The sequence below is a fragment of the Myotis yumanensis genome, unplaced genomic scaffold (assembly GCF_028538775.1).
Source record: "Myotis yumanensis isolate MYYU_CA2020_CCGP unplaced genomic scaffold, mMyoYum1.0.hap1 SCAF_16, whole genome shotgun sequence".
Taxonomy (NCBI): domain Eukaryota; kingdom Metazoa; phylum Chordata; class Mammalia; order Chiroptera; family Vespertilionidae; genus Myotis; species Myotis yumanensis.
The window spans coordinates 34,520,884-34,538,983 of NW_027223767.1; the positions used below are offsets into that span (position 1 = coordinate 34,520,884).

Consider the following 18,100-nt stretch of genomic DNA (forward strand, 5'->3'; position numbering starts at 1 on the left):
AATTATAAACTATTGCCCTGCCCGACAAAAAAAGTCAAATATTGCAGATAAAGTTAGAGAACTCTGAAAGGATCTGCTTGGTTTCTTTTAGGAGAAATAAACACGAGAGTAAAGCAAAAATGCACCACTTGGAAAATAGTCCTAGGTGATTTATTTTTTTGAGAGAGGGGTGGAGGTGGAGGGGAGACATCGATTTGTTGTTCCACTTATTTATGCATTCACTGGTTGATTCGTTTATGTGCTCTGACCCTGGATGGAACCCCAAACTTTGGTGTATTAGGACATCGCTCTAACCAACTGAGCTACCTGGCAAGGGCACATTTTAATTTTTAAATTTCATTTAATTTTTTTTCAAATTATAAGAGAAAGGTTTTTTAGAAAGTTACATAGACGTGAGCCAGTTGGGCTGGGCAGGCTCAGGAAACAAGTTATAGAAGCAAAGAAGAACCCTTGAAGCGGTTCTCAACCTTCTGGCCCTTTAAATACAGTTCATGTTGTGACCCAACCATAAAATTATTTTCGTTGCTACTTTGTAACTGTAATGTTGCTACTGTTATGAATCGTAATGTAAATATCTGATCTGCAGGATGGTCTTAGGCGACCCCCATGAAAGGGTCGTTTGACCGCCAAAGGGGTCGCGACCCACAGATTGAGAACCGCTGGCTTAGAGGGAAAAGCAAAGGTAACAACACTTGGGGGAAGAAGAGGGGAATGGGAAAGGTGCTGGTGTGCTTCGGACAGGGAGAGCCAGACGCCACTAACATTTTTTTGAAAATCCTCACCTGAGGATATGTTGTATTTTTTTTGTTTTGTTGATTTTTGAAAGAGAGAAAAACATCCACCGGTTGCCTCTTGTTTGCTCCTTTACCGGGTATCAAACCCGCAACCTAGGTTTGTGTCCTGACTGGGATCGAACCCATAACCTTTGGGTACATGGAACTACACTCCAATACTGAGCCACCTGGCCAGGGCACGGCCCTAACATTTTTACAATGCTATAGTTTAGAAGAGAATTTTACAGATACTATCTCTTGGTGTTGATATACCTGTGAGGTAGGTAGAGAAAATAATTACGATCCTTACTTTGTAGAAGGAATAACAGAACAGAGACTCAAAGAGGTTAAGGACTTGCCCTAAGTCAAAGGATTTGTTATTGGTTTTGTTGGCACTAAAAACCAGGTTTTATTTCCCAGTCCAGCACTTGTTTCAGCGTTGCTAAGTGCCCAGGCAATGCAGACAAGATTGGAGATTTTAGTGGTTTTCCAATGTGTGACAGTTAACAACATTCTCTTCTCTCTGTCCTCTGATTCCTAGAAGATAATGGTGTCCTCTAACTCAAGAGGGGGACTTCAGGGAGTAGCCGATCAATAACAGATGGAGTTCTAAAAATAGAATTATTTAAAAAATAACTGGCAACAATTACGGGATTCTTGTCAAGGCCAACTCTTTTGAAGGAAAAGCATTTAAGTGATTTTTACTGAACAGAAAAAACATTCCTATGGGCTTATACTGTTGTAGAGAAACCCGAGAAAAGTAAAGGCGGCACTCTGAGATTTTTGTCAATGAGTTTAATATATGTCCATAGGTTACCATTCATATGAATGCTTAAATTACAAAATTAGCTGCCATGGCCCAAATGTGTGGGACTTTAAGAAAGCTTTTATTAAAGATAGCTAAGCATATCAATTTTGATTTCTAAAATGTATTTTAAAGGTTTGTAAAACAAGGCTAATTCTAGAATTATATAGCATTAAGTTTTGTTATTTTTAATAACTTAATTTCATGAACTGTTTTAAAAAATTACATTTGCATTTCCCAGCTGACACATTTCTTCATTAACTAAGAGAAAAACCCATGTGAAAAGTTTCCATGCAGTTTCAAAGGCAGCAGCACATTCTGTTTCCACAGCAACTTGTTATTGCCTCAGAACACACCTGCACATAAAGCATCAGCAAAAATATACCCGCCCACCCGTCTCCCACCAAAAAACCCAACCCTTTCCCATCCCCAGCAAAAATTACCTGGTGAAGCAGTGACTTAAAAAAATGCTTTCTTACTAGGAAGCATTTATAAAATGCAGAAATCTGAACAAGCTAAATGCTCGTGCAGATGAATGGGCCTCTCCCCCAAGAGTTCCTTTCTCAAGAGCAGGCAGGGGTGGGGATCGTCTGGCCCAAGGGTTGTATAAGGCCCATGAAATCATTTGGTCTGGCCCTTCCAGGCATGAGGGATGAGTTAATTAAATGCCTGACCAAATATAGCATGGTAATTTTAAATATATATATTTTTATTGATTTTAGAGGAGAGGGATAGAAACATCAATGATGAGAGAGAATCATTGATCAGCTGCCTCCTGCACACCCCATACTGGGAATCGAGCCCACAACTCTGACTGAAATCAAACCTGGGACCCTTTAGTCCGCGGGCCAACACTCTACCCACTGAGCCAAACTGGCTAGGAGAGCATGCTAATTTTTAAGTTGATAATTTTGTATGGCCCAAGAATATTATAAATATCCAAATGGCCCTTGGCAGAAAAAAGGTTCCCCACCCATGCTCAAGAGGCAGAACTCTCAATAGTTTAGGAAAGCTCATTTTTAAAAGTGTATTTATGCATATTCATGGCTATTTCTCTGAAAAAATATACCCAGCCTCAGCTGTGGAAGAGATAAAAGCAGGAGAAGCAAAGGGACACAGCCACAACACAGAGAAGAGAACTTCTCCATGAACATCCAATAGGGTGAGGCAACCAAGAAGGAAAACATCTTCAACTTCACGTAGACCACTGATCTGCTCTAGGTGAAGCAGGTAATTTTTCATGCATTTAACTCAAAAAAAACATACAACCACTTAAAATACAGCATTCACAATGTCATTAGCTTATGGTATCAGGTAAGGAGAAAACTGTGCTCCTGTACTACTATCTGTAGAATTTTCCAGTACATGTCAGTACCCTAAAATCTGGATACCCTATAATACTGTCATCAGCACCCTCCACCTACAAAACAGATAGAGTGAACTACACTGTTCTGAGTCCCTGAAATTTCAACACCACAGATAGTGTTCTAAATTTTATTTTTTTACAAGTTTAATGTAGACACACAAGAAAACAAGCAATGTTTATTGTTATTTGTGGAATCTTGGTTTAGGGTCATTCTTTATAGCCATTTCAACTGCCTAGTTTAAACAAAAAGCAATAATCTAATTGTTTATCTATAAACTCATGATATTTCTTCAAATATAATAGCACTAAAAGCACTGATGATTCATGTTATAATTTTAAAAGTATTTTAAAACTACAGAGTTCATATATCATTCCTTTTGTAAAATAATCAAAAAAATGTGATTATCTGGAAGAAAATTACTGAAACAGAGTCCTTCCTATGTATTTCTAACTTCCGTAAATTCCAAACCAAAAACAGAACAGATGATGAAATAAGGATTTCTCAGTCACTGGGAGTGCTTAAACTTTCAGATGAGAAATGGACTGGTATTTTTAACGCTCCCTGTGAATACAGAGCTTATAGGTGGCAGCAGGACTCAGATCTCTGGGATGACTTTACATGGCTTTCACCTTGATTTGTTTCATTTTCATTTGCTTCTTTTCCAATTTCTTTTGCTCACGTCTCAAGGCAGCTTCCTAGAGAGACAGACAGACAGACAGAGATAATCCAAACTAAGCTCTAAGCACAGATTTTTAAAAAATCAAAACTAGAATACTGCCTATAATATTATTCAAAAACCTAGACTTGTACTATAAACAACATTCCAGAAGATAGTTATAAAAATTGCTAATATCTACATTGGTTAACAAAAATTAACTTGAAATGAAGCAAAGGTAACTACAATACCAAATCAGAAACTAAATACTATATTTAAGTTGGCTTTGTTAGTCTGGTCTGATTTTTCCTATACCCAGGAAACACTAGGTGCACTTTCAACATAACAATTACATGAATTTACCAAGGATTTGTACTTCATTTCAGAAAAGCATAAGATCTTTTTTAAAAAATTGATTTGAGAGAGAGAAACATCAATTTGCTGTTCTGCTAATTTATGCACTCATTGGTTGATCCCTGTATGCACACTAAACATATATAGAGTTGGGGAACTAAATAAGCTATATTTAGTTATAAGCTAAAAGGTAACAGTGGTTACCTTTAGGCATGAGAGTTGTGTAAAGGATTATTTTATTTTTACATGGTAGAATTAAGGTTAGTTCACTTCTGACTTAAGTTCTGGGCCCTCCTTTTTCTTAAATCTATTGTAGTTTCAAACCCTGGAAAGAACTAGAAAACTTTTTTCATAGAAAAATGAAAGGCATTATCTATTAATGATTCCATGTAGATTGTTCCAGTGTATTTATTAAAAAGCCATTTTTATTTATACAGAAGGTTACATAAACACAGAGCTCTATTTTCAGAGGAAAAATTCCCATAAACTAAACTAAAGAAAAAATGATGAGAAATGATAAGATGAGAGGAGGCCTGTGGTATCCTGGGCACTTGGCTCAACAGCTTTAATGACTCTACAGGCAACTAAAGTGCCACATCACCCAGAACTTTATTCTCCTCCTCTTTTTCTGATCAGCATTTATAAGATTTAAAATTTTAGAGCTGGACTGTGGTATCTTACTTCACAAAAATGTGAGAACATGCTGGTATCTGAAACATAATATACCACAATCTAAAAAGCTCTTAAGTTTGAAAATCTAGTTATGTACAAAATAGACACCAAAAATACAAAAAAATATCATAAGTCTCTAATTCTATAATGAAATTAGAAATGTTATAAAACAAGTTTATTTGAACCATAGGGTACATGTGCTGGCTTCTATTAAAATTCCTACTTTCTACTTCAGTAAGTATTTGGCTTAAAAGATGATAGTTTAACTTGCAAAATGAGATTGTGCAGGGGGAATATGGTAATTCATATCATTCTCCAGGATCAGACTCACTCTAACATGGTTTGAAGCCCTATTCTTCAAGTGCCACTAACTAACTGAAGGTCCCAAGTACTGAGAAAATGCTAAACTTTTAGCCTGTGTACATTCCTCCACAAAATTACCTTAAGAGCCAATTTGGTACAAATAGGTATCCTTATAAATCTTAGTTTTACCCCAGTAATAAGAAAAGTTGGTGTTACCTCGAGCCTGCGCTGTTTCTCAGGATCTTCCTCATTCATGATCCGCTCCTTCTCTGCTCTTTTCTTCTCCTCACGCCGAGACTGTGCAGCTTCCTGTCTTTGCACATGCGTCAGCTTCAAGAATTTCTCTTCCACTCTAGCTCGGTTCTTATCTGCTTTTTGTTTGCCCTTTCCCCAAGAAACAAAGAGTTTCATAAGAAATCCATTTTAATTCAACAGAAGCAAAAGCCCATTTAGTATTCTTTCATAAAACTACTCCCATTTAGCACTTTCAAGTAAAGTAGCAAAGATACAATCACTGAAATCCTCGACAGATGATTCCCCCAGAGGAAAAAAATAACAGGTGCCAACTTATGATAAAGGCTGCAGTCTTACTTCTCTGTTGAGACGGAACTTTTTGGCTTTGTCAATAGAGTAAATCACCATGTTCATCAGGGGTAGCAAGGCTTCCATATCCTTTGGGTAAGTGTTTCCTGAGCCAGGCACTGGAAAACAAAGCCATTTCCTATTGATTTAACAGAGCATTAATACTTCTGAGTTGCCAACTCCCTCTCTTTTTTTAATTAATAAACTCCTTTTTTCTTAGGCAGCTAAAATGCAACAGAAAATATAAATTAAAGTATATACAAGGATCTCTTATTGAAGAAACCCAACAGCAATAAGAAGGCATGGGGTTTGTTTTAATATAGTTTGTTTTTTAATATATTTTTATTAATTTCAGAGAGGTAGGAGGAGAGAGAGAGAGAGAGTGAGAGAGAGAGAGAGAGAGAGAGAGAGAAAAACATCAGTGATTGGCCACTTCCTGCATGCCCCACACTGGGGATTGAGCCTGCAACCCAGGCATGTGCCCTTGACCAGAATCTAACCTGGGACCCTTCAGTCCGCAGGCTGACGCTCTATCCACGGAGTCAAACCAGCTAGGGCTAATAATATAGTTTTAAAAAATATATATTTTATTGATTTTTTTACAGAGAGGAAGGGAGAGGGATAGAGAGTTAGAAACATCAATGAAAGAGAAACATCAATCAGCTGCCTCCTGCACACCCCCTACTGGGGATGTGCCCGCAACCAAGGTACATGCCCTTGACTGGAATTGAACCTGGGACCCTTCAGTCCGCAGGCCGACTCTCTATCCACTGAGCCAAACGGGTTAGGGCTAATATAGTTTTTTTTATAGCTGTCACTTAGGAGGGAACAATACTCTCCTTAAGGTCATCTCTCAGAAAACAAAGAATCCAGACAGGACATGGGATACTTACCATTAAATGTAAACAGTAGTGTCCTCTTAGTTTCAGGTAGCTTTAAAGGCTGACCTTCCCTGTCATGAAAGAAAAGGCTATTTAGAAAGAACACAAGAAAGATATTCTCTACGCATATAAATTACCCAGTTCACTTAGATGAATAGATACCTACAATTAATCAGCATAGTATTTGGCTTGGCATCCCATAGTCAAATATAATCTCAGAGCCTGAAGGAGCTTTACAGGTCACCTGATCCACTTGCCTAACTGATGAATGCATTCCCAAGTGACCTTTATCCTATACTTGAACACCTCCAAGTGATATCCCCTCCAGGCAAGATAAATTCCATCTCACCTGGGGAACCAGAAATAAGCCTATGTTTAAGTAAGAGGCCCATATTTTAAATAACATTTCTGCTTATTTTGATGAGTTTCTATGTTCTATTTCCAACTCCTATTTCATCTTCCTTCCTATAATGAAGTATCTTATTTTTGAGCCAGGCTTAGAATAAGTTTAGAAATCATCAACTATAGCATATATAATTTAGTTCCGACTCACCAAAGATTCCCTTGTAACCTTTGACTATCAACTCGCCTCTCCCCCACCCCAAAAGGTTCCACAGTTACCATAATGTGGTATTTTGCCCATGGTGTTGATATTGAGTTAAGCAAGGCAAGGATGATGCAACACCATCTAAAGGCAAAAGGACCCGAGTAATTCTGACACACAATAAAAATCCAGAATGGCTTTTAATTGTACTCAACTCCACAGCCTATGAGAGAGTAACCCTTAATCAAAAATTTAGACCAGAACCATTTCTACACCAAGGGTGAACTTAAATAAGTATGTTCTCCTGAAACGGGAACATACAACAACAAATTGGAATTCAAACAACAAATTCAAGCCCTGAATACATACATTTGAAATATATTACTATAAATATTACTATGGGTATTTAACGTGTTTGATAATATACTAGGAAAGAATGTAAGCATCCACTATACAAAAACAGAATCCAGAAAAGGCCAGATTTGCAATTAATCAAACATTACAGATTCATATCATAAATTGAAAAAAGGAAAAAAAAGAACATAGACTACAAAGGACAGAGAGTAGCAATTGCATTTTCTTATATGAGCCATTTTGTAAGATTCTCTTTCACGTCACTGAGTGCATGGTGCACACGTGCAGCGACACATGCAAACTGGGGAGGCTTGTTTATCTCCCATAGGTTTCCAACTACCTTCCTGATGCATGTAGTCAAAGCAAAAGGAAACTTGGGAGTCATGAACTTCCCTCACTCATATGGTAAGGGAAACTGCAGAAGCATCTTGCAGGTGTTTCAACACAGAAAGATAAAGAAGAAAATCATATTCAGTATTTTTATTTCATACGTACTCTTGCATAATTTTTGGACCCGAGAACTGGTCTGAAAAATGAACGGATTCAATCTTGTCAGCGTAGTGTGTAAGAAAGTGGACCATCTGAAATAGAGAAAATTATTATATTTTAAAGTAGGATTTGATGTATTTCCCTTTTTTCATAAAGATATTTACTCTTCAGTCCTCCTTGCTATTGTACAATGTCATTAAGGCTAAAGCTTTTAAAAAATTAAATTTAGCCCTAACCGATTTGGCTCAATGGATAGAGCGTCGGCCTGCGGACTCGAGGGTCCCAGGTTCGATTCCGGTCAAGGGCATGTACCTTGGTTGCAGGCACATACCCAGTGGGGAGTGTGCAGGAGGCAGCTGATCGATGTTTCTCTCTCATTGATGTTTCTAACTCTCTATCCCTCTCCCTTCCTCTCTGTAAAAAAATCAATAAAATATATATATTTTTAAAAATTAAATTTAAATAAGATAAGGAATTTATAATGAAACTTGTACCTTTTCTTTAGTAACACCAATGCTTAAATATTCTTATTGAGCAGCTGAAAATATGTCTCATTCTAAATAAGAATAAAAGCATGGAGCTAAAATCTTAAATAATTTTAGGAGATTCTTCATGAACATATCACCTTGAACTTACATTTATAACTGTCTTTGAGCTAGCCTACATTTTTATGATATTAAGATGTACTGTTACCATTATACAACCAATAGAAAAAAAACATGGCTCTCTATACATCCCTCTTCTCTTACACTAGTTGAAACTAAAATAATGGACTAAATGACATGGTGATAAAGATAAAAGTTGTAGTCCTTTTTTAAAAAAAACTAAAAGCCATCAGCAATCCTAGGAACAATTTGCTCTGGATTTAGAGAGAATTCTTCACTAAACAAATTTTTTTGACAAGTTAATCTATTGCTTAAAGAAAGAATTAGAGTATTTTGGGGAAAGGAACACATAATCAATACACTATCATAAATGAAGAACTCGTACAGCAGTGGTTCTCAACCTTCCTAATGCCGCGACCCTTTAATACAGTTCCTCATGTTGTGGTGACCCCCAATTTCATTGTTACAAATTGAACATAATTAAAGCATAGTGATTAATCACAAAAACAATATGTAATTATATATGTGTTTTCTGATGGTCTTAGGCGACCCCTGTTAAAGGGTCGTTCGACCCCCAAAGGGGTCACGACCCACAGGTTGAGAACCGCTGTTGTACAGCGTGAGTTTTAGGGAGAGCACCTTGCAAATGCCAAGGTCTGCAAATATATGCCTTCCATCACACTTACCTTTGTATCCATCATTCCCTCTGTGACTTCTCCCATCTCTGACAGGATGGCTAAGGAGTCTGGCAGTCCATACTTTGCTCCAGACTTAGGTTTGTCACTACAAAACTCACTCTAGAGGAAGAAGTAATTGAAAGTAAGATGTGACATCATATTAAGCACAGACGTTTTCTTCTCAAGAGAATATGTACTGACCTATTTCAAAGTGATTAATTATGCTATGCTCTGAAGCTGAACATCTATGTAATAATTAGGCACAATTTCTATGTATGTCTGAGTTATAATAGTCAACATACCAGATCCTGCATCTCTTTCTGCAGTCGTACCAGGGCTTTCCGAGTACCAATAGCAAACACATAGGTATCCATGTCTTCATCATTCATGGTTACTTTTATTTGCTATTAAAACAAAAACAAAAACAAAAAACAAACAAAACTCACCTGTTAGGTTCTGTGATAGGCCTATTTCTAAGATGGCCCCGAAGATTCCCCTGGTGTATACGTACATACTCCCCTTGAATGGGAACAGGACTTGTGAAATGATGGGATATCACTCCCATGACTCCGTTGTGTTATGTAACAGAAGGTCCCTAATCAGCTGACTTTGCTATTAATCAAAAGAGACATTATCCAGGTGACTGACCTAATCACAGGCACCTCCACCCACAGCTACACACTGAGTGGACAATGATCTGTGCAAATAGAGAAGGGCCCATTTTCTGACAAAGTACACAAGTTGTCAGTAACTCCAAACAGAATCTAAACAATAAATGGAATAAGCTCTAAGAAATTAAGAATTCGATCTGTACAGAGAAAAACAGCAAGAAGAATACATACCACTTGATCACTTGCTGGCCTCATCATACGGGCCAGGACGTTCAGTAAGTCCTGTCTCTTGAGGAACTGGAAAAAAAAAAGAGAGAACAGCTGTAACCTCCACTTACTACAAAGAAGAGACCCTGGAGAGGGAATCAGATGTGTGAAATATACTTGACATTTGCCAGTTAGTAGTAGAAGATGACTTTTAGACCTCCTTGAAGACACTAAACTTGGAGGATTTTGAATCATGCTGGAAAAAACAAACGGTGGACATATACAAGACATATACATTGCACCAGAAATTCCCTACTTACCCTGAGCTGGATAAGCATCCCCTCACAGCACACTCTACCAGAACACCACAGGTTGTAGATATGCTCATTCTCCTGGTTCAGCTTTCCTGTACTTGTGGCTTCTTTGTTTGTTCCATCATCCCCTAGGAGTAAACCACTTAATGTGATTCCCTAAAAGTGTTGAGGCCTAATTACCACTCCCTCCTCCACTCTGACCCCACAATGATCAGAGTTTTAGGGTGGCAATACTTTGAGATCATATAGAACTCTCCTTTGAACATACAAGACAACAAATGGGCATCGTTCCTTTTACTTTTAAAACTCTATTGTCTCCATAAAAAAATCATACTCTAGCATTACTACTATGTTCTTGTTCATTAGACAGTCAGCTTCAGTATAAGTTTCTTAAGAGTAGAAAAAAAATGGAGCAAAATCAGTTTAAATGTTTTTCCCCAAAGTTAAAAATACTGCCCTAACCAGTTTGGCTCAGTAGATAGAGCGTCAGCCTGCGGACTCAAGGGTCCCAGGTTCGATTCCGGTCAAGGGCATGTACCTTGGCTGCGGGCACATCCTCAGTAGGGGGTATGCAGGAGGCAGCTGATCGATGTTTCTGACTATCTCTCTCCCTTCCTCTCTGTAAAAAAATTAATAAAATATATTTTTAAAAAATACTCCCAATGTAATGAATAATAATAAAAAAAATACCATCACTACAAACTATTTAACACTCCCTCACCATGTGTATGACTTAACTTTGACCAAGTTTGCTTTTTCAACAGCAAAATAATAGTGGTATTAAGAGCTGTATTTTAGATCTAGAAAAAGCTAAAATTCCAACCATTCTCTCACTTCATTTAATTAAATGTATGAAAGAAAGTGCTGAACCTCACAAGGTAAAGCAAGACTGACACACCAAATGAAAACACATGAGAGGAAGTGGAAGGCATTAAAGGCGGCTTATTATTTTCCTAATGTCCAGGTGAATAAGTACTCTGAAATAATAATGGTACAGCAGAGACAGCATGGAATTTGAAAGCATGAATACTAAGTTTAAATATATCATGGTTGCAAGAAAATAGCATTTCTGGATTTCAGTCCCCTCCTTAGGAAAAAAGAAACTTTCCAACTGACAGTATTGTTACAAAGTTTAAATGAGAAACAATATATGCAAAGTCCCTAGCACAACACAGTAAACAGTCTGCTAAAGAGCAGAGCAGATGCATACTTGCTTCCTATTAAAGGGAAACAAAGTGTTAAATGCCAAACAGAGTTGAAGGTGGGCAAGTCCACCTTACTCTTTACACTATACAACTGCAGGGGCTCCTCTCCTGTACTTCAGTGTACACACCTCTTCAGTGGATCAGAAACTCAAGTGCCTAGAACCTGAGAGAATTCTAATTTCTAAAAGATGAACTGAAAGTATTTATCAAGCTACTTAAAATGTTAAAATTCCTTGCTTTCAGCCAGACTCTTATCCAAATGTTTTGAAACAATTGCTCTTTAGCAAATGTTGATTAATAGCAGATGAGAAAATCATTTCATAAATACAATTTATTCAGCATATAAAACCTAACAAAAACAGGATCCCTTGAAAGAAAATAAAAAAGCACCTCTTTGGCAGTCCCTGAAAGCAGTTAGGTACTTATACTGAGGGGAATAAATAGTTCTTATTAGATGTTTTCCAAGCCCACAGCAGGACTTCTATTAGCCTAACTTACCTACTAAGGTAAAGTTACTCTCCAAAAGTTCTCTATGAGAGTTAAACCAGGCCTGAGCAAGGCGACTGTTTTTATTCTTCCCAATGATATAGTTCATGATGTAGGCGAGCAGACCAGTCACCATCAAAATTTCTAGGTAATAACTCTCCCAACTGTTCTGGAGGTGTGCAGGAACCTAAAGAAAAACAATTATTCCATTTAATGTTAGTTGAGGCTGAAGGATGGAGGCTAACTAATGGAATGAAGGGACAACGAAAAAACCCATAAACAGAAGTAGATACTTTAAATAACGGTCACTGAATATGATTATACTTTGAAAAACATGCCCATTTTGATTTTCCAGGCTGGCTCTGTAAAAGACTCTTTAAGGAAATGTGAAGACAGTCAAGTAGGATAAAAGGATGGAAAGCCCTTTGTATTAAACTTGATTCTGACTCCCACCCCAAAATAAATCCAATGGCTATCATCTTCATCATTCCTTAATAAATAAAACTATGAGGACTAGAACAAAAACACAGGGATTGCCTCTATAGGTGTGGAGTTTTATGAGAAGAATTGATGTCAAACTCTTTCATAGCTACCACTATTATATCAACACCAGCTACATGTCACTAATTATATTTCTGGGATTAATAACAGTAAGATATTTTGTTGGTTAGTTTGGAATTTAGAATCCTGTATACCTACATCAACAATTGTTATTGGGTCTTTATTTTTGCTAGAAGAAGTATCTGGTTTGTCTTCATAACCTTCAAATTCTTCATCATCATATGGCTCACCCTCGGTATCTCCCTCCTACAAAATGAGGCAGCAATCTGTTTTTCTCTACACATGTCACCAGCAATTATATCTCTTTTTTGAAGGCAACAATTGTAGAGGAAAATAGAACATGTTAGCAACAAGTACAGAACACAGAGATATTACATGTTTTTAACAAATGACTCTCCAATGCTCTTGAACCCTGAGTTCGAAATGATATAATTCCCATCCACACATAGAATCCATCCTCTATCACTTCCAACCCCCATCCCATGCTTTCCAAAGAGGAGAAAGACAATTCATTTTTCCATCAATGTGAAAGGTGGGAAAACACCACAAAACATTTAGAAGAACTCCACATACTAAACAAAAATGAAGATACCAGAGAGTAAACATCTCCCTAGACCTGGGTCTTACTTTTAAAGTCTGGGAAAAGTGCTAGTTAAAAATTTTCCCATCCTTCCAATTTCCCGAAAAATCAATAAAAAAAACCTCACCTGGGTATCTGCATCTTCAAAATCTCCTTCTTGGTTTTCATCTTGCCCTTCTAACTCCACAGTGGTCTCGTCTTCATCATCTTCAGTGGTAATCACCCGTTGAGGAGATTCAGTAACAGAATCTTCTGTGACATCTTCAAATTCAGCAAAGTCATTATCATCATACTCTACTATGTCTTCCTCATCCTCAAAATCATCAAACTTAGCTTCAGAGACACTCCCGAACACCAAAAGGACAACACAGAAAGCAAGGAAGACTTTCATGGCACCTTAAAAAAAACACACAAAACCTAAATGGACTGCTACTTTATACACTGATCAAATTTGGAAACAAAAGATATATCTATGACACTCTCCTACTTTTCTCTCAATATTATTCATTTTAGAAAGCATCACAAAAAACGAGGTGGGGGTAAAGAGGCCTAGGTTCTCAGCTGGATTCTGTCACTAATTATCTGTAAAATTTTTTACACTGTGCATTCAGTAAGCATTTTTTGAAAAACTTTATATAGGAACTGGGGAGGGATATAATAAGAATGAGATGCAACTACTTATCTGTTGGTGGTAATGAAAACAATACATGAGCAAAATAAATGACCAAACAAAATTGAAACAGACTCCTAGAATCACAGAACAGACTGATACTTGCCAGAGCCTGGTGGGGGGTTAGAGGAGGGGATTGGGAGTTGGGCCTGAGGGGAAAAGTGAAGAGATAAAAACTACAAATTGGTAGTCCCAAAAATAGTCATGGGGATGTAAAGTACAGCATAGGGAATATATTCGATAATCCTATATAATAAAAACGTAGCATGCTAAGTGTCCAACTGATCTGTCAAACTTTTGGTCAATACCTCGACCAGTCGCTATGATGCAGACTGACCACCAGAGGGCAGATGCTCCAACGGTTGGTTAGCTTGCTGCTGGGGTCCGGCAATCCGGACTGGGCAAGAGGGCCTGGGCGAGAGGGCTGGACTTGCCCTGGAGCCCTCCCGTGGTTCCTCCTGGGCCAGCTAACCCCCATCAGCCTCAATTGGAACTGGGCGATCACCAGCCAGGCAGAGGGACCCCACCCGTAATAACTAGTATTATAATAACTATATATGGGCCAGGTGTGTACCTGAAATATTGGGGGGGACCACTTTGTAAAGTATATTATTGTCTAACCACTATGCTGTACAGACTAAACTAACACAAAATAAAAAGTTTGTAAAACCTTTTAAAATGGGAAAAACCACTCTTCGTTCACAGGCTGAACAAAAATAGTCCACATCTCAGTCTGCAGATCCCTCCTCTACAACTGTCTCAAAATCAACAGGTACCTGAATATCTCTATTTTTATATTAATATTAACCCCATTTTCCCAATCTTACTTACTGAAAAAAAAGCAAGATATCTAATTTCTCACTTTCTTTTCCCTTTGAAATCTAATCAGCCACCAAATCCTGGTATTTCCTTTGATTCTCAAAGCCACCATAACCTAAGGTACCACCACCTGCTGAAGAACCACAGTATTTTCCTAAATGGTCTCCCTTGTCTCAACTTTCCATAAAAATCATGGCCATTTTTCTAAAATGCAGCTTTTGCTACCTAAGGATTCAATAACCATCAAAAGCTAGCAAGTCCTGCGGAATAATCTAAGACCTCTGGCTTTTACTGCTTTTCATAAAATGATCCTACGATATCTAAATAAATGTACCTTCACTGAACATACTACCATGTCAGATATTAAGCCAAGAGAGTAAAACATAACTCCTGAATAATTGTAAATTTGCACAAGAATTCAGCTTCAAGGATGTGTGTTACAGTATTACTTATAGTAGTGGAAAATTTGAAATTGTTTGGTTAAACCGTGGGTATATACGAAAAGCAAATTTATTTTTTGTCCATTAAAAATTGTTACAAATGGCCCTAACCAGTTTGGCTCAGTGGATAGAGTGTCGGCATGCGGACTGAAGGGTCCCAGGTTCGATTCTGGTCAAGGGCATGTACCTTGGTTGCGGGCGCATCCCCCGTGGGGAGTGTGCAGGAGGCAGCGGAATCAATGTTTCTAACTCTCTATCCCTCTCCCTTCCTCTCTGTAAAAAGTCAATAAAATATATATTTAAAAAAAATTGTTACAAATGAAGTTAGAATCCATATTATTTCAGAAGCGAATACGTGTAAACAAAATAGTTTGGAAGGATGTATATACATCTACATATAAATAATAATTACTTTGTATGGTAGGACTATGGGCATTTTGCCTTATTTTTCTTTATGTTTTCTAATTTTCCTATGATGTGCTTTTGTAATAAAAAGAAAAAGTTCTTTAAAAAATTAAAAAGCATGGTTTCTGCATGCAAGAACAGGCACTGCAGATGGAAGAATAGTTATGCATAAAGGCCTAAAATAACATATTGTAGGAGTTTGATAGGATGTTGGGTTTATAGACTCAAGAGGGGGAAATGAGGCTGGAAAAGCCAACAGGGACCAGATCATAATGATCTTTACTTAAATGCCACACTAATAAGTTTGAATAATTAGAATCAACTAAAGAATTTAAGTAGGCGAATGACACTATCTCTGACAGCTCATACACAGGGTGAACTGGAAAAGGGCACCTGAAGCAGGAAAAATTAAGTGGTTGAAATAATTAGATAAGAAAAAAAAAAAAAAAAAACGGCCCTAGCTGGTTTGGCTCAGTGGATGGAGCATCAGCCTGTGGACTGAAGGGTCCCAGGTTCGATTCCGGTCAATGGCACATGCCTGGGTTGTGGGCCCTATCCCCAGTGGAGGGAGTGCAGGAGGCAGCCGATCGATAGTTCTTTCTCATCACTGATGTTTCTATCTCTCTTTCCCTCTCCCTTCCTCTCTGAAATCAATAAAAATATTTTTTTTTTAAAGAAAAAAGCACACGATTGAACTGGCAGTGGTATTGGGAATGAACAGGAAAACAGATCTGACAGATTTAAGACTTATACTTATCAGCATTGCCCTATCAGCGTGGCTCAGTGGTTGACCATCGACATATGAACCAGGAGGTCACAGTTCGACTCCTAATCAGGGCACATTCCTGGGTTTCGGGCTCAGGCCTAAACCGGTAGTCGGACATCCCTCTCACAATCCGGACAGCTAGCGCCTAACCACTCACCTACCTGCCCGCCTGATTGCCCTTAACTGCTCTCCCCTGCGGGCCTGATTGTCCATCTATCCGGTCTAATTAGCATATTACCCTTTTATTAGTATAGATAGTCAAAAGTAGAAGACACATGAAAAATAGCAAGCATTTGGTATAGTTAGATTTGGTTTAATGTCAGCTCTACCATTTGCCAACCATATGATCTTGGGTTAATTACTTAAAATTTCCTGCTCCCCACTTATAAAAAAGAGATACCACTGCATCACAGGGCTGTAGTGTGGGCAGTACAGACTTGTGCCTGGCACACAGAAGGTACGCAATAAATATTAGGTCCCATTACTTCCTTCCCCTGTGCCTTATGAACACTCTTTAAGATTTAAAAACTTCGTTTTTAGTGTTTTTCTTTTCAGATCTGGTTTAAACTTCTTCAAGTAGAAGCAAATAAAAGTTAACACTGACACAGTCAATTGCCTGCCAAACGGTCTGATCATTTCAAGCTGGATTTCCACGTAGAATGTTCACACCATAGAAGCATTTCTAAGATAACTCAGCACTGTAACATAGAGCCTTCTAGGTTATTTAGGTTAAAATTATCCAAGCCATTTGTGCCTTGGTCTTCCCTTTTAGGTCTCTCTGCTCCACCTGTCAATTCATTTCTCAATTGCACAATTCCCTGCCAGGCCACCAGTCCTGAATGAGACTCCTGGGCAGGGAACACAAACACTAACAAGTCTGGCTTCATTACCTCCTGCAAGCTCACTCGGCAGCCTCTCACAGTTTGGGTCTGGACTTACAAAACCAGCGGGGAATAAGTGGGAAAAATCATTACTTGTTCCAGCGGTTCTCAACCTTCTGGCCCTTTAAATAGAGTTCCTCATGTTGTGACCCAACCATAAAATTATTTTCGTTGCTACCTCATAACTGTAATGTTGCCATTGTTATGAATTGCTAATGTAAATATCTGATGTGCAGGATGATCTTAGGCGACCCCCGTGAAAGGGTCGTTCGACCGCCAAAGGGGTCAACCGCTGGGTAGGCCTTTCTGACAATGGCCAGACTTCTGGAAGTCACGCACACATTGAATGAAAACGCGTTTTGTGTTAGAACCCGACCGAGAGGACCAGTCAGAGGTGGTTGCTTCTGTCAAACCACCAGGGTCCATTCCCCACTACGGAGAATCAATTCAACCTGACATCTGTACTCCATTCTTCCTGCTACATACTGTAAGCTTCCTCTACCTTTGCCCTTCGGGTTGGCATTTGCTCACAGATCTGTGGGGAAGTGCCGCAGAACCGTTCAAAAGCACCCCAATCCGGAAGACCCACAGAACATGGGCCTTGGAGTGGGCGAAGCTGGCTTGTGTGGTTTAAGAAAGTCGGGAGAAGTGAGAAGGAGCGGCGGGGGCCGGTGCATGTCGCCACAGGCCTGACGTAGGGGGGTGGGTGGGAAACCGGACCGGGCTAGGCCACGCAAACTCGAGAGCGACCACTTGGGACTGGCCCGGCCCCCACCGACTCACACACCACGGCCCGCTTCCTACCTGTACCGGGGCTAGAAGCCGGCTCAGCGCTCCTGCGTCTGCCACCTCTACCCCACGGGCCTCGCGGCCTGGCCGCCGCCTGCCCGGTCACCGCGGTTTTACTGCCCCTGATGCCTCTAGGACACAGCAATACCCGGTAGCTCAGTCACGCCGCCCCACTCGTCACGTCGCCTCTGCCATCCGTTACGTAGACTGTGTGCGGCCCGTCCGCGCCTGCGCGCGGCGAAGGGGCGGGACGCAGCTTCCGGGACCGCGCGAGACCTCCCCCACCTACGCCCAGCAGAGGTGAG

General features: G+C 39.2%; 1 protein-coding gene across 1 annotated transcript; it reads right to left on the reverse strand.

The window, feature by feature from the left end:
- Positions 1-1,553: 1,553 nt before the first annotated feature.
- CCDC47 (coiled-coil domain containing 47) lies at positions 1,554-18,003 on the reverse strand. The gene is made up of 13 exons (XM_070395123.1): positions 17,811-18,003; positions 13,153-13,421; positions 12,584-12,691; positions 11,897-12,071; positions 10,200-10,321; positions 9,904-9,969; positions 9,364-9,465; positions 9,071-9,181; positions 7,786-7,871; positions 6,405-6,463; positions 5,521-5,630; positions 5,146-5,313; positions 1,554-3,640 (listed from the first exon to the last, which is right to left on the reverse strand). Exons 2-13 carry the CDS (start codon positions 13,414-13,416, stop codon positions 3,560-3,562), a joined length of 1,452 nt encoding a protein of 483 aa, XP_070251224.1. The 5' UTR covers positions 13,417-13,421; positions 17,811-18,003; the 3' UTR covers positions 1,554-3,559.
- Between the last annotated feature and the right edge of the window lie 97 nt (positions 18,004-18,100).

Bases quoted from the DNA above. Each gene is read 5' to 3' on its own strand.
- CCDC47 (XM_070395123.1), bottom strand. From the start codon at position 13,416: ATGAAAGTCTTCCTTGCTTTCTGTGTTGTCCTTTTGGTGTTCGGGAGT. The intron at 12,072-12,583 runs GTAGGTATACAG...GTTTTTCTTTAG, and splicing joins ACCCAATAACAATTGTTGAT to GTTCCTGCACACCTCCAGAA. The intron at 5,314-5,520 runs GTAAGACTGCAG...TCTTGGGGAAAG, and splicing joins AGTTCCGTCTCAACAGAGAA to GGCAAACAAAAAGCAGATAA.